Source organism: Python bivittatus, unplaced genomic scaffold, assembly GCF_059951505.1.
Source record: "Python bivittatus isolate LINGU-HERP-01145 unplaced genomic scaffold, Pbiv_v1 ctg000980_np1212, whole genome shotgun sequence".
Lineage (NCBI taxonomy): Eukaryota > Metazoa > Chordata > Lepidosauria > Squamata > Pythonidae > Python > Python bivittatus.
The window spans coordinates 20,112,569-20,133,125 of record NW_028277125.1 but is presented as its reverse complement, the minus strand read 5'-3'; the positions used below and the strand labels follow the sequence as shown (position 1 = coordinate 20,133,125).

General features: G+C 40.2%; 1 protein-coding gene across 3 annotated transcripts in view; it reads left to right on the top strand.

Annotated features, from left to right (window-relative positions):
* The window catches only part of SCHIP1 (schwannomin interacting protein 1), a 142,410-nt gene that overhangs the window by 21,311 nt on the left and 100,542 nt on the right, over window positions 1-20,557 (top strand). For 2 of the 3 annotated variants that reach the window (XM_007432838.4, XM_088132283.1), the window contains one exon: window positions 19,493-20,194. In XM_007432838.4, the coding sequence (XP_007432900.1) occupies window positions 19,493-20,194 (702 nt within the window). Of the gene's footprint in view, window positions 1-19,009; window positions 19,150-19,492; window positions 20,195-20,557 lie in introns of those variants that run through there. The other variant, XM_007432839.4, reaches the window with a different exon arrangement.

Below are 20,557 nucleotides of genomic sequence, written 5' to 3'. Positions count from 1 at the left end.
TTTACTATTTTTTCTCTGACCAAACGGGTCAGGTTCACCATTTCTGCAAGTTCAGTTAATTTTATAATCCAATCTTAAACTGTAGCTATTCCATTACTTTTCAAACTTTTTGCATACAATAATCTTGCCGCAGTTACCATATACAATATCCCATATTTCTTTTCTAATTCTTGCATAAAACCCAGCAGGAATAATTCTGGTTTCTTCATAATATTAATCTGCAGTATCTTTTGCATCATTGTATGGATTTGCACCCATTTTTTTCCTTTTTTCTTTTCACTTTTTGCTTTTTCAGAAGTCCACCATGCATGATAGGGATGGCATGCTGATTCCAATCCCACACCACTCCATTGGACTAGAAATGCATTGTCACTGAAAGTACTGAAGGTCAATATTCCCTTATCCTTCAGTATAGCACCATAAAAATGGAGGCATAGAATAAAGAGTTTTTCTTGAACTCAGCTTGAATCTAGATCAACCCTGGATTTGAAGTATGTGATAAGTCATTCAAGAAGAATGTATCTGTAGTTTTCCCTGTCCCTGATTCAAAATCCTCTGAGAGCTCAGAATGCTATATGGAAAGAAGAAACTAACTTCAAGAAAGGGATGAGATTTTTTTTTTAAATACTACTCCTTAATACTTCCCTGAAATACCTTGGAGAGGAAGGAAGAGTAGATTCAGTGATGGGCAGGTCCATCTGTCCTTGAATCATACTGATCCTGGTGATTAAATAATCTCTGCTTACCCACAAAGTTATGGGATTGGATGCAGAGAACATGAGAAACGTAAAATTGCTTTACTGTTTCCCGTCTCCATCCGTAGAAGACATATTGCAGTTGTCTTTTACCTACCTGAATTCTTCATATTACAGAAAAAATGAATGGCAATCTTTCATACTTCACCACAATTTCATTCCCACACTCAGCTTTTAATTCATTCATAAAGGGGCACCCCTACACCTTCTCCCCAGAACTTCCTTTTGCATATAAAAAACATTAACCCATATGTCTGACATTCCTCACAATAAGGCCTATTTTTGCTGCAGGTTATTCATTCATTACTAGTATTTCAAAACAAACCAACAGACAAAATAGCTGAAAAACTCTTTCTGTTTTCTATGAAATCTCAGATACTTTCTCCAGAAATGTAATCCATTCTGAATAAAAAGGCTGTTTATTTGTGTTAGATAAGGAAAGGGAAGGGCTCTAGGCTCTTGTTTCCAGAACAATGTTCCAAAATTCAGATGAGTCAGGACAAACTATCACCCCAAGGTAGCAAAAGGCAGATTCTACTACTTTCCAAGCTGAGGATCCAGCCTCAAGTCAAGGCAGGCAGGCCAAGCACAGCCCTAGAATAAGTACATACCAGGCTTCCAACTCATCGTTTAAATGTATGCCAAACTGAAAAAACAAGCAAAATACCCACCAGAAATAGAATGAGGACTGCTATAGCTTTCAGGCAAATATGATAATTTATGCATGGGACTAGCATCAAATGGGCTTTCTATATTTAAAAATACTTTTTTTTTTTTTTGCCTCAGGAATGGCATGTTTTTTCAGCCATTTTGATATAAATACATACTTTGTAATTATGCATTTCAATCTCTGAGGTATTGTGATTATTTTTAAATGTTATCACTTCCGTATTTTTTGTTTTGCATTTTTCTTAAACAGATAGGAAGCAAACAGAATCATCTCTGCTTTGACACTTAATAAACCTTTAGAAGAAATCTCACTTTCCCTATTTCAGAGGTTCCTTTTGGAGTTTTATTTGCTTGTCTTCTGTTTACTGCTCAGTGTCACAAGCAGGTGGATTATGGAGACCTTTTAAACTAGAGATTTATTCTAAGGAAGGTGGACTTGTTAGTACTTCAACATTTCCCTTTCTTTTTCCCCCTAAAAGTTGGTGTTAGATGAAGAAATGTTGTGCATGCAGAGATTCTAGAAACCTGGGTTCAAGGCTACAATGTCTGAGCCTTCTTTCGATCTACAATTTCCCATGACAATCTAGAAAGCCAGATTCCCACAGATTCTAATTAGGCAGGTTTGTTGCAAGAGAAAAAAGGGGATTAGGTTACAGAATCTTGGAAAGGGTTGATGTGTGTCTTGGCCCTCATTTATCTGTAGGTATGTTAAGAAAGGGCCTCCCTATTGCCTTTGATCTCTTTTCTTAGAGAGTCTTGGTTTAATGGGGAAGATGCTAATTGCTTTTTTGATGCCACAAAAGTTTCCATCTGCTCTTGTTCTGCAATATTTTAGAAATATCCATTTTAATTCCTAGTGTCACAGAATTCCATTATAACCACAGATTCTCCATCTCTGATACTTACCTATCTACATACATATATTAAATCTCTTTATCCCGGCACAAGAACAGTTTTTACAGGCTCCAAAAATTTGGTGACCTATTAACCTCTCTGGATGGGAACCTCTCTTAATTGTCATGGAAGTTGTATATGTCCATACTATCACCCAATTTTTATTATAATCAGCAAAAGCAGAATTGTCATTAATTAATCATATATCATCAACAAGTCAACTGATTCTTTAACCTTGACATTTCAGTAAATCTGTAGTAGAAGCAATAGCTACCACTCAGTGTTAAAAGGAAAGGTTAAATCTAATTGGTTCATGTTCCATATTTCAACCTTTCCTAGCAACCTTCAGAAGTATTGCACTTCAGCTCCTACACTCTGCAGCCAATGCATAGTCTTTGTAAAGGCTGTTCCACTGCTGTGCTTTACCATAGCAATAATAGGTTCACACAAAAAAAGAAAAAAAATCCAAGAAGTAGACTTTTAGATTTCAGCCACATCCTTTAAAATGTGCACACATTGATCGGAGCTGTTCACCTTGCCAATTGATTAATCTGAGGGTTAACAATAGAATCATGCTTTGGAAATAAGTCTTAGATTTACATCAGGTTTCATTTCTAGTAGCTAATAGAGCAAATGTATGCTCTTGTTGACATAGTCCAGTGATAAAGCACTCTGCATAAGTTCTTCTAGTTAGAGCGGAGCACAAAAGAGAATGGAAAAACCCTTTTCTTCTGAGTCTTTCTTTAAAAAAATTCTGATCTAAATTTCCTCCCAGATCAGAGTAGGGGACCTTAGATCTTTCATCCTGCCCAGCCCTTAATTCATACTTGTGACATTTTTGCAGGCTTTCCAAGAATCACATTTCCCAACCGCAGAAAAAACAAGGAGGCAGGAAGTCGGATCTAATATTTTCCTCTTCAGAACTCAGGGCCCTGTCTCCAGCTCTGGAAAGGGAAGACGAACAACACTATGAACTCAGAGATCTTGCCTCAAGGATCATAGGACTGTGTACTAAAGCTTGGAATTGCTATGAGTACATAAACTATATATTCATCCATAAATACATAAACCAACCAATATCACACACACTTTGCTGAGTATTGAACCATTTGCTAAGTATTTTATTTTCCCACATACTTTACTTCCAACACATTATTATTGTTATACTGCTCTTATAGCATTCCACAACAAACCATCAACTGCAAATTCACAGAGAACATTCCCTAATATTCCTGTCTATTCAATTTATCATATGCTTTCTCTAAATCAACAAATATATGAATAAAGAGTAATGGAAAAATAAAAATATTATCTTTAGTGACTGGTAAAAATAAGCTTCCTACTGTATTTAAATAATTTTCAGAGTTATCCTCAGGAAAATTCTGTCGCTCTCTCTTCTCTAATATCCAGAAAGCTCAAATAAGCTTATTTCAGTAATGAAAACAGTGAATTAAGCAGCTTGTTTTGCAACTATTGATGACTAGAGAATAAGCTGTGTGACAGAAGCTGTATAAGGGAAGAGTCAGGATATTCAGCAGTTTGCAAAGTATGGTGAGTGATATTGAGACACAGTATATATAACGTGGTTTTGTAAAATGATTTGTCTAAAAGTTTAAATATTAAACTACTTATAATACAAGTTGTTAATGAACAATAGAAATACACAGTATATATTAATTACAGTTAAAGGATTTTGCTGGAGCCCAAGGCACAAGCCAAGACTCAGAAAGTAGAGAAACCTGTTGCAAGAGCTGACTATATTCAGGTTATCTGAAAGAGATACAAACATCTACTGGAAGACAAAAGACATTTGTTTGAGTCGATATGTTGGGCTAATAGGAATGAAATTCATCAACACAGTAGACAGATGCAGCTGCCCCTCCTTCACAAAAGAGACAAGCTTCCAGAACCAAATGTAAAAAAACAGGAGAAAATGAACAAGTCTTTATGCCCTAATTTGCCTATATACAAGGTGTATCATTCAAAAGTAGACTACTTGCTTGAATTCTTGGGTTGCAGCTTTAAAATTACTTATACTATTAATTTACTATTAACCTTAATTTACTATTGATCTACTATTAACCTTACCAATACTGTTAATCATGACTCTTAGATTCTTGTTCTTTGAACTACTTAGTTCAAAGGAGACTGCAAGGAGGGAAGTATGACAAGCAAGTGCATAGTACATAAGTGGGGAATGGCCTCTGGTGAGTATCTCAAAGATGGAACACTGAATTTTAATTATGACTGAAAAAGAGATCAGAACTTAATTGTAGAACATACTCTATGCACTTCTCCCCTTCTCCCCTCATGAGAACTAGAGAGGGTCTTGTCTGAGACATTTTCTCAGGTTACATTCCTGCCCCAGACTCTGTCCTCTTTTATATGACTATTGTCTTGGCAACAGTTCTTCCTATTGTTATGAAAAATGTCTGTAGTTTGATGCAGAACAATCATGGGTTAATACTGGAAATATGTAATCTTCCCACTGTTCATCTTAAGCATTTTTAAATGCATACAAAATAGAAACAACAATGAACAATTCACATTTGTTGCCTTTACCTGATGAAGCCACCATACAGAAGCATATCTAAAGATTTCTGCAGTTATCTTTACACCAACCTATATCTGAATGTGAATGAAGCAACCTTGAGAGAATTAAGAGGCATCAGTCTTTTGTATGTGATGGCTGATGTTTTTCTGGCAATACTGAGCTATGGGAAAATTCATACCCTGCACCAATAGTGAAAAAGAAATTACTCCAATAGTAGAAGTCCCTCTGTGAGTCTGTTCAACCTACTACTTAGAAAAGACTCTCTATGCTTTCTGGGAAAAGAAAACATTATTATTTTACCTTCCCTTTATCCTTGCTTTATACTTTCCTACCACAGTATCCCACAAGGTATTCACACCTGGGCATGCAAGAAGAACATACGCTGAGATAGAGTGACAGTCAGATGCATATACACTCATCTACAAATCAGAAGCTGGAGATGCAGAAGAAATTCTGCACCAGTAGAACTCAAAAACAGTTGTCAGGCTCTGAGCATCTAGGGTAAGTAAAGCAAATACTGCAGAATAGAAAGCAAGACAAAGGAACCCTAAATTCTAGAAGAGGAACAACTGTGGCCTATAAGAAGTCAAAGTAAAAAGTCATAGTGACTGATAACTCTGTTACAATGAGCTGAAACAAATATATACAGGTAGTCCTCACTTACCAGCAGTAATTGGGACCAGGAACTCCATTGCTAAGCAACGTGGTCATAAGGCGCAAAGTCACGTAACTGGGCTGGCTTACACTGGCAGTCCTGGTAGTCCCAGTTGCCATCATTCGGTGAATCCTGAACAGTTGCAGCATCCCACGGTCACATTATTGCCATTTGTGGCCTCCTGCAGGCTTTCCCATTGACCTTGCTTGTCAGAAGCCTGCAGTGAAGGTTGCAAATGACGATCACATGACTGCAGGACGCTGCAATGTTGTAATTATGAGTCAGTTGCCAAGCACCCAAATCACAATCACATGACTGCAGGGACACTGCGAGGGCTGCAACTACGAGGACCTATTGTAAGTTCCCCTCATTTAGCATCATTGTAACTTTGAACGGTCGCTGAATGAGTGAATGTTAAGCAAGGACTACCTGTACAATTTGGACCTACTGGCTCATTAAGAGTGCTGTCTGGCAGGCACAAGGAACAACTTCCAAGATTTCTAAAGTCCACTGGCTTTCTATTTGTTAAAATACATGGAAGCAAAAGAACAGCTTCAATGATATCATCATGGAGTTTAAAAATCTCAGAAGACCTTGGGGGACCAGGCAATATTCTCATCTATCCTTCCAGCCCATGAAATAGGAATACAAAAGGAAAGAAGAATACTGACAATGCAAATGGTGTTGCTGGGAGAGTTTTAGTTTCTGAGACTATGCTTAAGTTATACAAATAATGGACTGCTGGCCCAAGAGGGTCAAAGTTCACAAGAATTAGTAAAAAAAAATTTATTTTATTTTTGTATGTATATGGCTGCTTGTCTCACACACATAACTCTGGGTGACTAACAATATTAAAAATAATAAAAACATACACAAAAAATATAAAACCTATACCAGCTGGAAAAAAATTACAAAGTATTTGCTTGATTCTCAGGGCTTTAAATTAAATTTGGGGTGGGATAGAAACAAAAAACTCTGAATTAAGGACCTGAGATAGACTTCTACAGAGTAAAAAGCAGGAGTGTTGCTAAAATGGGGTTTCTTAAACCAATCTTTGGAAAATCAGAAAGTACACTGGTTTATATAATTGACTGTACATATTAATGCTCTGATTATTCAAAAGAAGCTGAGTTTGACTTCTTAGTACAGAAAGATAAATATGATTTAATACGTATAATAGAGATCTGATGGGATGACTACTATGACTGCAATGTAAGTCAGCATGGATTTGCCAAGAACAAGAATAGTCTGGTGACTATTGTTATCTCATTTTTTATTGGGTAGCTTCCTTAATAGAGTGTGAGAATGCTACAGACATTACATATCTTAATTAAAGCAATGTTTTTGATGAAGTACTCCATCACATGCTGATTAGCTACTTAATTGTGGGCTGGATAGTATGACTTAAATGGGTACATTTCTGGCTTGAAATTTATGTTCAAAGAGTGTTCATCAATGGTTCCTCATAAAATTGGAGAGAGGTATCAAGTGGGTTACCACAAGGATCAATCCTGGGTTCTCTGTGCTTTAATGTTTTTATTAATTACTTAGATGAAGAGATGTGGGGAATGTTTATCAGATTTTCAGATGATACAAAACAGAATGGGATAGCTAATGCTCTAGAAGACAGAAATAAAATTCAAACTGAACTTGATAGACTAGAAAATGGGCTGAAAGTAACAGAATGAAATTTAACAGAGACAATTGCAAGAGTCTTCACTCAGGAAACAAAAAACACATTGGAAAAGTAGTTTACAGGTACAAAAAAGTGAAATGCTGTTTTAGGCTGTACCAACAGAAGGATAATTTCCAAATCTCAGAATTGAATTCTGAATTGATTAGACTCCTCTTGAGTACCACCACACTTTAAGAAGGATTTGGTGCAGCTGAACAGATTCAAAAAAATGGCAGTAAGGATCAACTGGTGACTAGAAATGATGAAGATACAATGTGAAGGAGCTGGATATGTTTAGCATTGATGGGGAATATGAGAGCACTTTTCAAATGCTGCAGCACAGGACATAGAAGGATAGATTCAAGGTACAGGAAGGCAGATTTTGACTGAATGCTAGAAAAACTTCCTAATAAGTGCAGTTCAATGATGGGACCAATTACCCAAAGAAGTAGTAGCCTCTTTTTCATTGGAAGTATTCAAGCAAAGGCCGGGGAGCCATTTGTCTTGGATTCCTAGATTGAGCAGGGGAATCAATTTTTGTTTTTTATTTTTTGGTGCCTTCAAGCCAGTTTTTGACTCCTGGCAACTGCCTGGACAAGCCCCTACAGTTTCCTTGGCAAGGTTTCGGAAGTGGTTTGCCATTGCCTTCTTCCTAGGATAAGAGAGAGTGACTGGCCCAAAGTCACCCAGCTGGTTTTGTGCCTAAGGCGGGACTAGAATTCACAGTCTCCCAGTTTCTGCCAGATGCCTTAACTACTAGGCCAAACTGGCTCTCAAGGGAATGGATACAGTGGCTAAATAGCCCTTTCCAAATTCTACAATTCTCTAATATATCATTCCACTGATATTTCATATGAAAGTCTACAAACATTGTCATCAACCTCTTTATTCCATTCCATTAAATATCTCTCTTTTTAGATTGATCTATAGCTATTTCATATTCATTTCCAATTTTATTTTATTTTTTTCATTATTACATTTATGTCCAAGCCTTTCCTATTCAAAGCAAAGGCTGTGCAACTCAGGGTCTCTGCTCACTTTATTCCTACAATAATTCTGTCAGGTAAAGTGATGTGAGGTAATGTGACCATAAGTCAGTCAATGAGATCCTTGGTTGAGTGTGAGCTTGAATCTAGATCTCCATGATGTAAGTCCAACACATTTTAATGACTATGCCATATTGACCATCAAGGCAATATGCAGAGAAATGTAAGTTCTTCTATCCAGACATTGGTTTGACTCCTCAGCAAAGTTGTCCTACCTGTTTCAGACCATGGCCTAGAAAGTTATCCTCTTCACTTATGATCATGTCTAGCAAAATTAACAGAGACATATTCACCCTTCCCTTTCACTGTGCCAACCGATAATCTGGATTTCTTTTTTTCCCAGAGACTTCATTTTTTGTCATTAAAGCATAAATGTGTGTCATAGACTGAAAGAATACTGCTGTCAACATTATATATTGCTTCATTGAGACTAAGATCTTAACTGTTCAAAGGAAATGAAAGTTCTTTGGACAAATGTCAGAAGCTTGGGTTCTTCAAAATATTGACCTAGATAGAAGAAAGACATGTTGCGGATGACAAAAAGATAGCTAACCACAAAGAGATCTAATCATTTTCAGCTTAGCAGAAGTGAAGGGTCTTCATTAAAATTAAAGTCAATTTTCTTCTTAAAACTTAAAAGAACTTGTATTTATATTTTTAATGCTATAAAGCCAGTGGTCTAAGGCACAACCCCTCCCCCCCCCAACTCTCCACCATTTGAAGGAGTGTCCAAGAATAGCTTGGTGCAATAGCTGTTGTTTCTAATGTTGTGGCCACTTGTTTGTTGTGGAAACTCTGGGGTTGCTGGAAACTCTTAATTCAAAAACATCTGGGAAACCACAAACTTTATGACAAGCAAGTCAAATGCTTAAAATAGTTAACAGCTATAAATCAATTACTTTAATTCACTTTAATACTGGTACAAATGCATTCCAAAAGAGCTTTTACCCATCTTTAGTATCAGTTAAGAAAAATGTCAGTCCAAAAAGTACATTTTTCTAGGTATTATTATTATTACTTACTAGTATTATGTAATTTAGGTGTCATACATTACTCAAACAATAAGCAGACAAATAGATTCTCTGTAGCTATTATGGGGGGAGTGAAAATAATATTGTATTGAAATGTCTCAAATAGTCCCATTCTTTTTGAAAATAGTTATATGTCTGAAAATATGAAGGAATGTTTATTTGAAAACCCAACTGCTCCCTACTTATCTGTGGAAGACAAAAATGTGATACTTTCAAACTTATTAATCCCACAAGGTTTCTCTTTGTTCTCTACATTTTTCACACACATTCCCTGGTACATTGAAAATATTTTATTATTGTTTTTCTCTTTTATTTGCTTGTTTGCTTGAGGGATGGAACAGGATTATTACTAAGAGAAATGAAAGGTCCTAGCCACACAAGACTTCTTGTCTTCAATGGAGGTGAAGGAGCAAAACAAAACCTTTGTGACCTCTCTTCCTTAGTTAAAAGGTAACTAAGTTCCAGAGAACCAGCCACTGACAAAAAGATCCACAAATAATATTATTGACCCCACCTCGTGCCCCCTGTGGTGGCCCATGCAGTCTACTGATATTACCCAGAGAAAAAGCCCAGATTTGCATTCCACATCAACGTCCTCTAACCTGTTATTCTCCTGTGGGTTGGGATTTACATTTCCTAGAATTTCAGTGCTGATGATCCAGGAAGATATGGTCTTGCCTTGGATTTGCCAGTCAGTTCTGTTTTCTCTCTGTAACTGAAAAAGGGACATCCTCTTTCCTATGTATGCAGAGGAACCTTAACCACCTTTGAAACAGGATCCCTTCAGCAGTGGGTTCACAATTTGAAATGTAGCATCATCCTGGTCACATTCAGCCCCATCCTTGCAATCTCTAGGAAAGCCCTGGAGTGAATGTCCCTTGTTCCTTTGGGTTGCTTCTTGTATTGTATTGTGTTTGGAATGCGATGATTCCCAGTTGTTATTTTCAGCTGCGTATTTGATTTTAGTATTTTTTGGACTGGTTGTTAATTTTTGTTATTACTGCTTGCTTTCACTGATTTTTTTTAAAGTTATTATTGGAATTATTCATTAAAGCTTTCAAAAAAACTATTTACATGAATAAATGAGTATAAACTGTATTTTAACTTTGTATTCTATATTTTAAACATTTACTTCAAATCTGTAACATGATAAAGACACAGGACAATTTAGAAATAAAGCAACCATCTTTAAATTGCAGAGTACAAATTGCAGTCAAGTGGCTTCCTACAGCACGTGCGAATGTGCCGATGACTATCATTTGCTTTATGTTATAAACAGATTCGGAAGATCGTGCAATTAGTGTTATAGTGTTCCAAAAATGATTTTAAGTGTAGCATCATGAAACCATTTGACTTTATAGTACCATAAAAGAACAACTATTACAAACTCAGAACCCCTTTATTCCTTTTTAAAATCATCATCCTTGGATATTAAAGCTGAGGCAAATAGAAACAGGAATGCTTAAAAAGTGCCTCCCAAGCTTCTACTTCGTACCGTCTTTCCTGTCTGTCAGTAATCAGGGCCATGTTTGGCTAAGTTGAACACTGGGGTCTGAGTGCTACTGCAGTCTAGCCCTCCGTAGGTAAGTACAGGAATCTCGGAAACAGGGAAAGTGGGCAACCTGATCAAGCAGTGGACCTATTCAGGTATTATGAGATAGGAAGCAAAGAGGGAAGATGAGTATCTATACTCAGTCCTACCCCTCCTTGCTAGTCTCCTTTGCTTTGTTAAGACCAGGAAAGTGGGTCATATTTTCATGGGCCACAGCCATACTTAAAGTTTTGGGGAAGGGTGATATCTGAAATGATGGGTTGAGGCAATGGTGGTAGGCTCCATGGGCAGGGCCAGGATTTCTGTATTTTCTTGACTTTTCAGTTGGATCTTTTTAAATGTTAGACCCACTTTAAATTGAACCTAAGAACTATGTGAAGTGCTGTCTGAAAACATCCATCAGCATGGTGTGAAGTACCATCAATATGCTGATAACACTCAGTGATACATCTACCCCTGGCTGACCAAGGGATAGTGTTTTCTCCCAGTGTCTGGAGACTATGGGAATCTGAATGTGGCTTAACTCTAGTAAGACCGCTTAGGGTCCCCAGGATCTGGGGCTTTTTCATCATTAATTCTGGTTGAGGTAGCACTACCCCCAGACAAAACTGGTACACAATGTGGGACCCCTCCTGGACTCTCAGCTCCTGCCCAAGAGCTCCTGGCAGCTGTGGCCAGGAAAGCTTTTTCAAAAATCCAGCGTGCACACCAATTGTACCTGTTACTGGATTGAGAGGCCATGGTCACAGTCATTCTTGCTTTGGTCACCTCCTGTATGGGCTACTACAATGTATTTTACACAGCGCTGCCCTTGAAGAACACTCAGAAGATATAAGTGGTCTGAAATGTAACAGCACAGGTAGTTATAGGTACACTGCTGTACACACATGCAACACCACTGCTTTGCAAGATACCCTCACTCTCACTAGGCTTCCAGGTGCAATTTGAGATGCTGGTTATGATTTATAAAGACCTTCATGGCACAGGACTAGATTATTTGAGAGACTGCCTATCTGATGATTTCTACCACCCCACAAGATCCAACAGGATGGGCGTGCTTTGGGTCCCTTCTGTTGAACAAAGCCATCTGAAGGGCCCAGGAAATGTGCCTTCTCTGCTGGGGCATCAACCCTGTGAAACAGCATACCCCTAAGATTAGGATGGCATTGTTCTTGCCAGCCTTTCATAAGGACTGAAAACTTGGTTTCTCTCATGAGCATTATGCCTGGCTGCTAGGTGAGCCTTTCTTCAGGGATTATTGGAATTAAGACTGAGCTCAGACATGCTATGTTTTTATCTCCATTGTTTTGAGAGTATTTTTGTCAGTCTGAACCCAGTGTTAACTGCTCAGAGTTGCATCTGCAGGTGGGGTGGCCAAATAAATTGAATAAATAAATACTGATTAATAAAACTACTCGTTTTTAAGTCTAACCCATTTTTCAAATGCCAACTAAGGTTTAAAATAGCTACAACAATGACATTCTTAATGTCAATAAATTTCATCAGCTCATCAAGCCCAATTAATTAATTAAATCTAATTAATTTGCTTACTGTAATTAAAGAAACCACTTGGCTTGGCAATGAGTTCAGAAAAACAGAGTGGGCTGTCCAATGTCTTTTGACAGTCCATCTTTCTATTTATTCATAATAAACTTTATATTTCCAAGATAAATACAGACAACACATTTAAACCTGACAAATACTGTCTGTTAGAGCACATGGCTTTATTTTTGCAAACGAAACATTGAAAGTGTTGTTTCTGCTGAAACTGAAAGTTGATTAAATATACATTATGGAAAGCCTTCCTTTGTAAGATTGTTTTTTGAAGACTGCAAATTTTACAATAGCACAAGCTTCAGTGAACCAGGACATAATAAAGCAGATTAGCTTTTTAACTAAGATATTTATAGGCTACTGGTAATTAGTTGCAATTTAAAAAATTGGATAAACCACAAAGTTAGTATAAACTTATAATTATGTGGAGGTACTTATATTTACATCCTCTAGTGCAGCTGTATGCAATATCCACAGAGTTAAAATTCCTTCAAAATCTACACTTTAAAAAAATAGGAAACCTAATGATATTTCACAGGAAGCCTATATAAAAACATTAATGTGCTTTGGAATATATTTTGAAGCCGATGAAACTGGGGTGCGACTATCAGAATTAACTTCCTTGTATGTTGATTTTTTTAGGAATGTTTTTCAGGAGTCTTTACAAGTAATATTGTCAGGCTTAGCCCAAGGAACTCCAAGAGACAATGCAAAATCAGTTCAGCTATGTTTATTAGCTACAACCTCTAGCAAGAATCTTCCCAGACTGAAACCCCATCTCCCAAACCAGCCAGCCACAACACTGTAAATTCCTCAGGGAGGTGCCAGCCTCATCCTCTTGTAGTTCCCACGCTCTTTCAGTGAACTAAGAAAACGCTTATCTCCCTCAGCCTGGCCTTCATAATTCCATTCCATCACAAATATGTACCCATTACATAGTACACTTCAAATCACATACATCAGTTTGGTTCTCTACATGAGACTATTGCTTGGGCATCTTCCACCCTACCTTTTTCATCCTCCAGAGTGGTTGCAAGGAAACTGGAAAGTTTTGCTTCTTTTCCCAGTTAACTGTTGTTAATGATTAAACATGACCCAAATGTCTATTGACCATTTCTTTCCAAATATGTACTCTCCCATTGGATGTGGTCTAATTCAATATGCCCCCAACGTCAGGTTCTTGGGGGCATATTCAGGAACCTTCTCACTATGGAATGTCCTGGCTTTGGAGATCCATCAAGCATCCTCACTAGTCCAGTTTCATAAATTACTTAAGGCAGGGGGTGGCTGTTATACTATAACCTTTCACTGTGAGAACTAACCACTGATTTCTATTATCTCCTTCCTGTTATTTAAACAGCTACAACAGTTCATAAGAGGACCTCTCCTGTTATCTCATGGCTGCCAGGAACCTTTGGAGAGGGACTTTGTCAAAAAAAAGTAAATATATATACTGGATCATTCCTGTAATCAAAGAGCTCTAAATGACTAGTGAGATAGGACTACAGGGAATAGATTCCCTGTACATCATTTTCCATCCTACATGCTTAATAATGTTATTAATCATGCATTCCACATTTTATAGTTAACATTAACCATACTTTGAGTCAGTGTAGGCATAATGGCAAATCACAGTTAACTGAAATGTGAGCAAAAGCTTCCATTCAGGAGCATATCAGAGGAGGGGAGGAACACAGTTATGGACCTGTACCTTCTTCACAGAACACTAAACCAGTTTAGCATTCTGTCTAAATTGCTGCAGGCAAGATGAACCAATAATATTAATTTCATATTGCAGAGAAGAGGTTGAAGGAATATAATTGTATAGCTACAGATTTGAATGAGTTCTCTTCCTCTCTCTTGCACAACCTTCTGGAGTGGCAGGGATATTTATTTTTTTATATTTCCATATTGCCAAAATGTATCAAAGACCAAATGGAGTGTGGATACTCTCACAAATTGATCACCATAGTGGGCTTGCTAGTTCACAAAAGTAATTGTGGCTAGTAAAAAAAAACCACACACACATTAATCAGAATGCATGTGGGTGAGAATGCCAGCCATTAGTTTTGTTTATGTTGTTATATTTTCACATGGTAGCAAAGGGCATGTCTGTGTGATGTATGCCATACACTGCTTCAATAATGACATTGGCACTTCCTAATCTATCTAAACAATGTTTTATGATTGAATTCAGGAGATACATGGTTGCTACTGTATGAAACCTCTAAATTTATATTGATGTCATAAAGGATTCCATACATGAGACTCCACAACTGGCTAGTTCATTTTTGTTTTCTTTTGATTTGATTTGATTTGATTTGATTTGATTGCTGTAAGCCAAACGATTGGCACCCAGATCCTAGAAGTCCTGAAGCTTATTCTCAAGTACAGCTGCTCAGGCATAAATTTCCCGGTCTGCCACACCTTCCTTTATGTTAGTGAACATGATGGTATGGCATTCATTCCATACATCACAATAAAGGTAAAAATCTATTAATTCCTGAAAACATATAGCTAACTTTGTGGAAAACTGATAGTATAGATCACTTCTAATGCAGGGCAGAGCAGGAATGGTCTCTTTCTGGCTGCCAGAAAAAAAGAGAAAGTCTCCTTTTAGTAATAAAATTCAATTTGAGGGGACTTCATGGACTTACCTATGGAGTTTTCTTGGCAATCGTATGGAAATGCTTTACCACTGTCTTCCTCTAGGATGTTTTTCAATTTTCCAATCTATTCTACTTCCCTGGTATTTCCTGGTAGTCTCCATGCCAAGTACTGACCAGGTCTGATGTTGCTTAGTTTCCAGACCCAGATAAGATCAGCTAGATGATTCTCCCACTTGAGATAGCTATCATAAACTCTCACCTATATTTATAGGACATGATACTCCATCCAGCTATAACTCTTTTAGTGAATATTTTGGTAGTGTGTATAATTCAGATACATGCCTGATAATCACTTAAGAATAACCTGACTGATATGATTCTGTCAGGAGATACTAATTTGCCTTTCATATACTCTGTGTGTGTGTGTGTGTGTGTGTGTGTGTGTGTGTGTTTTATAAACTGGTATGGTCTGAAGATACATGGTGCAGGAATCTTAGAAATCACCAGGAATCCCTGTGTATGCAGCCTTGAATTCCCAGATAAAAAGAAGGCAGGATATAACTAGAAGCATATATCTTTTCTAGAAAAGTATAAACAATGCAGTATTTTGGACATTTACTCAGAAACCAAATCCAGTGTAAAGTTCAGTGTATGGTTTCAGAACTTTCAAAGGGAAGGTAGTTGGGATATCTCTTCACTTTCTCCTCATAGAAACTGCCAAGATTTCTTGCCATTCATTTATTGCATATGACTGTATGAAGCATTGTGAGTTTCATAGATTTGAGATCGGCAAACTGCTTTTGAGAGATTTGAGAGCAGAAGTAGTGATAGGGCAGAAGTGCCCCTAGAATATGGTACCAGTTACTGATCTTGAGCAGCAAAATGTAAACTATGTGCAATTTTGAAGTTAGGGTCATGTGGTGTGCCGGCTATCAGCCTATGAAAGCTGCAATACGCATGTTGTTTACAGGGCAATCATATACATATATTTTTTTATTCCGCCCTTCATTCAGGAGCTCAAGAGGGCATGCGCAGAACTTCCTCCTATTGTTCTCCAAGAACAACAATGCTGGGAGGTAGGTTGGGCCAGGAGAGAGTGACCGGGCCAAAATCCCCCAGTGAAGTTCCATGGCTGCAGGTGGACAAGACCTGGGTTTCTTTAGTTCCAGTTCTACAACCTAACTACTACACCACATTGGCTCAGAAGTTATCTATCATTGATATCACTGGGACTTCTAGGGAGAGGATCTCCCTATGTTTGCAGCCTTAATGATACCTCACCATGATTACCTCTTCTTGTAGTCACAGTCATTTCCTCCTACCAGCTACTTTTGGACAGAGATCAATATATTAGAGTTCAGTTGTATAGTTTCAGAATGTTACAAGTGTGTCTGCCTGTTGAGAGCAGCTTCTGAGTTATGCAGCTGTTTTGTGATCAACAAAGATGTCTTTGGTGCAACTTCCCTTGATTTATAAGAAGTCTGAATCTGTTGACCTTCTGGGTTTCTTGCATAGCTCATCCATTTCCTCAGATGGTTTTGGGGGTGGGGGAAAGTGGAGCTTCATGGTGAGAAGTTTCAGGGATGTAATTTTGTTTCCTCTTTTACTACTATTATTATTATTTCAGAGGTAGTTGGATTTTTTTTCAACTGTGACTTGTTTGAAGAATTGATTTTACTTCTATGAGTGTTAACCTATTATATAGAATATATAGATTACAGCCTTGTAACCACATATCTAGGTGTTCAGTCACACTGAATTCTGAGTAGCCATATACAGGATGAATGGTAAGACTGCCATTTTAAAAGCAAGTATGGAACACACTGGCACTTACTTCTGAGTAAACATGCATAAGATTGTGCTATACATTTATCTGAGAGACACATGAAAGCCAGTGGTATTAGCTGTGTGCTTTCTGAGCCCTGGCACTCAGGATGCACCCCCCAGGACAAGAAAATTGATTACAGTCTCTCCAACTCCATCATGAGTTCAAGACTGGAGAAAGCAATAGGTAGTTTCTAACCTCATCATCCTATAGTCAGGTAATTAGCTAATTTATGGTTCAGTGTGGTGCGCAAACATAATCATAGTGCATAAAAGGAGTCCTTGTTCAATTACTGCAGGGTTCTTCATATTTTGAAATTGATGGAAAGGTCAGCTATCAACTACCTTGTGTTTAGTATTCAATCTATCTTCCCTACCTTGGTGTTCTCCAAATGTGTTGACCTGTTATGATTCCCAGAAGCTTCAACCAGCATGGCCAGACTGCTGGGAATTCTGGGAGGTGCAGACCGACAAATCTGAAGGTTGCTGGGCTGAGTTAGGTATAACTGAATTCAAGGTGCCAAAATATGACTCATCTATGAAGACATTCAAGCAGGGATAATGACAGAAATCAGAAAGAATTCTGCAACACTAGCTTAAGTATGTTTATTAATATCATTTGACTTCACTGTGACTTGTTCTCTTCATAGGTAGGTATATTATTATTGTTGTTTTTGTTGCTGTTAAAATTTGTTTGCCCCCCAACTCCCAATGACTTTGGGCAGCTCACAGGTAAAAACATTAAATACACATACACAAATTGACAAACATAGAAGAATAAATGATGGCAAAGATGATAAAAGCTGGACAGGAATGAAAAAGAAACAAACCCACCCAATCCAAGGGGGCTTCACTCACCCTCACCAAAGGCTGGTTGAAGAGCCAGGCCTTCAAATCCTCTGTTTGGTGCCAAGAAGAAAGTTAGCTTTCGTGTACAGTATTATGGTTTTCCATACATAGCTAGCCTCTCTTCTGTATACAGCTGAAATGCTTTTAATGCTGCAGAAATACCAATATTAGTGAGAATCAGGGGGGAACTTGCTCTTCTGAGTTCAAAATAAAGACCATCTGTAAGAAACATCTGTCACTTAATGGAAGGGGCTCAAAGACTGGCACTTATTTTCTTCTTAGTGTGGAGCAAGGAAAAGAGAAACACCACTGCTTTAATTAAAGCCCCTAGGAAGGGAATATATGAGTTGCTCTCCAAAAGCTGAAAAGTTCCCATTGCTCTTGCAGACTTTCACTGTGTCTGAAAGGAAGGTGCAAATAAATGCACAACAGGATTTCCTTGCTTATGAGGCCCTAGCCTGGGTCATCTTTAACGATGTCAGCCCCAAAGTAATAAAAGCTACCCTGCCTCTGATTGGCAGCTGCTCGATTGCCAGGAGGGGAAAGCATTCTGCATATGTTCAGAGGCCGCCTTTCTTTAACTCCAATGATACCGAGCACTTTTTTTTAAGAGAGGTCACGGGAGATTCGGCCAGGGGCAGCACATGGATGGAGGGAAGCCGATCAAAGCAGGGTCTTCTCTTGGAAACGTTCAGGTGGATACTTAATACTTTTCATTGCGGGGGGCAAAACGAATCCGTTGAAGGATGACCCCAACACTTTGTTCAGGGTTTTGCCACAGACACGCCTGTTTCCTGGACTACTGATTTTAATGGCAGTAAAAACCATGGGGTAAAGGACATTGACCTAGGATGCGAAGAGAAAAAGAGGGGCTCAAATCGGTATTTCACCCTCGAGACCATGAGAGAGAGAGAGAGAGAGAGGGGGGGGGAGCTGCCAGCCCTCCCTAGACACAAAACCCAACCCGTTGCTGTGTCTACACACCCCAGCGCGGAGACAAGGGTGGGGCCCAGCGGGCGACAACGCGTGGCATTCTGGAATTTGGAGGGGGGAGGGGGGAGGAGCGCGATCAAACTGACCCGCCACCCCGACGCACCCCCTCGCTGCCCTGCCTCTGCGCTAAGCGTGCAGTTCTCCGGCGGGGCTCTCTCCGGCGATACCGCAGGGGGCGATGTTTTCCCGCTGACTTTTTTTCCTCTTTTTACGCCGTTTACGTGGGGACGGCTCTCCGGCTCTTCCACTCTCCTCCCTCCCCCCCGCCCGCCCGCTTCCTTTTCTGTGCTACCGGCGTAGCTCCGTCTTCGCAACTGGGCGCGAAGGAGCCGGGAAGTTTCCGGGGCCGCTGCGGGGCAGGGTTGCTGCCGGCGCGGTGGAAACTGTTGGTGGCGTTTGTCTCGCCGCCGCCGCCGCCGCTTCCTGCCCCGACCGCATCAGGCGACCTCATCAGAGGCGTCTGGGCGGCTGTGCCCGATGGGTGTCTAGGTGGGGGAGCAGAGGCACCTACCCCTTCTCCTATGGGAGATCTCCCCTCTTCTTCCTGGAAAAGTGGTCCCCGCGCCTGGGTGGGGGCTTTGCAGGAAACTTTGGGAAGTGGCGGGGGCTTCCCGCCTTCCTTCCCCTCCCCCCTTCCATTAAGACTCTGGCAGCATCTGGAGCGCCTGGTGCTCGCTGTGCCTGGTGGGGCTGGGCACTCCTGAGCAGCTGCTGCCGAGCACAAAAAGAAGTCTGTCTTCGCTGTCTCTCAGCCCCGCTCCCCCCTCCCTGCCTGCCTGCCTGCCTCCCTCCCTATAATGCTCTCGGTCTCGCTCTCGTTTTCCTTCTCCAGGATGGCATGGATCTAGGGAGCGACCCCTGCAGCAGCCGCTCCAGCTCCGAATCCAGTTCCAGCAAAGTGACTCCTTGCTCGGAATGCAAATCCTCCCCGTCGCCTACCAGCCTGGACTTGGCTGCTTTGGAGGACTCAGAGGAGGAGGAGGAAGAGGAGGAAGAAGAAGGAGAAGGAGAGGGGGAGGAGGAGGTCGACGAGGAGGACGACTTCCAGGGGCCCGCCGAGAGGAAAGTGATTGATGTGTGGAAGGAGGATGGGGACTATGCCCGCTGCCATGCCAAAACCACCCCTACCAGGAGGAGTTTAGCCCAAGAGCTGGAGGAGGTGAGGAGTACCTGCCTCACCCTCCCCACTGTCACCATGCCCCCCCCAGCTCCCAGCAGCAACCCCCCTCCCCAGCTTCACCAGCCTCACCGTCACCTGCTGGACCTCAGGCACAATGCCAACATGGTGCCGTCCAGCCACCGGACTGGACACAAAGGGGGTGGGGGCTACAGCAAAGCCCCCTGCCTCCAGAGAGCTCAGCAGGGAGGTTCTTTGCTTGCCTTCCGCCCCGTGGAGAACTCCTTGGGAGGGAATGCCTTGAAAGAGCAGGAGCCTCAGCTGCCCACTATGGACTGGGAAGCCCTGGAGAAACACCTGGCGGGGTTGCAGTTCCAAGAACAGGAGATCCGGAGCCAGAAGAGCAACTACACCTCTGTAAGTTGGCCTCTTTCCCTCTTCCCTTGCTTCCTTTGGCCACCTTTTACACATTCAGAGCAATGGAGATGAGAAGGAAAGTGTTAATGTCAGTGGAATTGCTGTTACTTAAGGAGAGCGGAGGGTGAGTCATTTCCCATGCCGAGGGAGGGCATTGGGTTATTATGTTTTTCCCATAGAAGGTAATTTCCAAAGGGCAGCTGTGATTACTTGGACTGGGATAGCTGGTTGCTTCCTTTTCTCCCTCCAAAGAGGTCCTGGCACTGGGCTTGCAAGGAAACCAGACCTCGTGTGCATTTGTGTGTGGCGTAGAGTGGAGAATGGCTCCCTTGGATCAGATTTGGGAAGGAAAGAGAGAAGTGT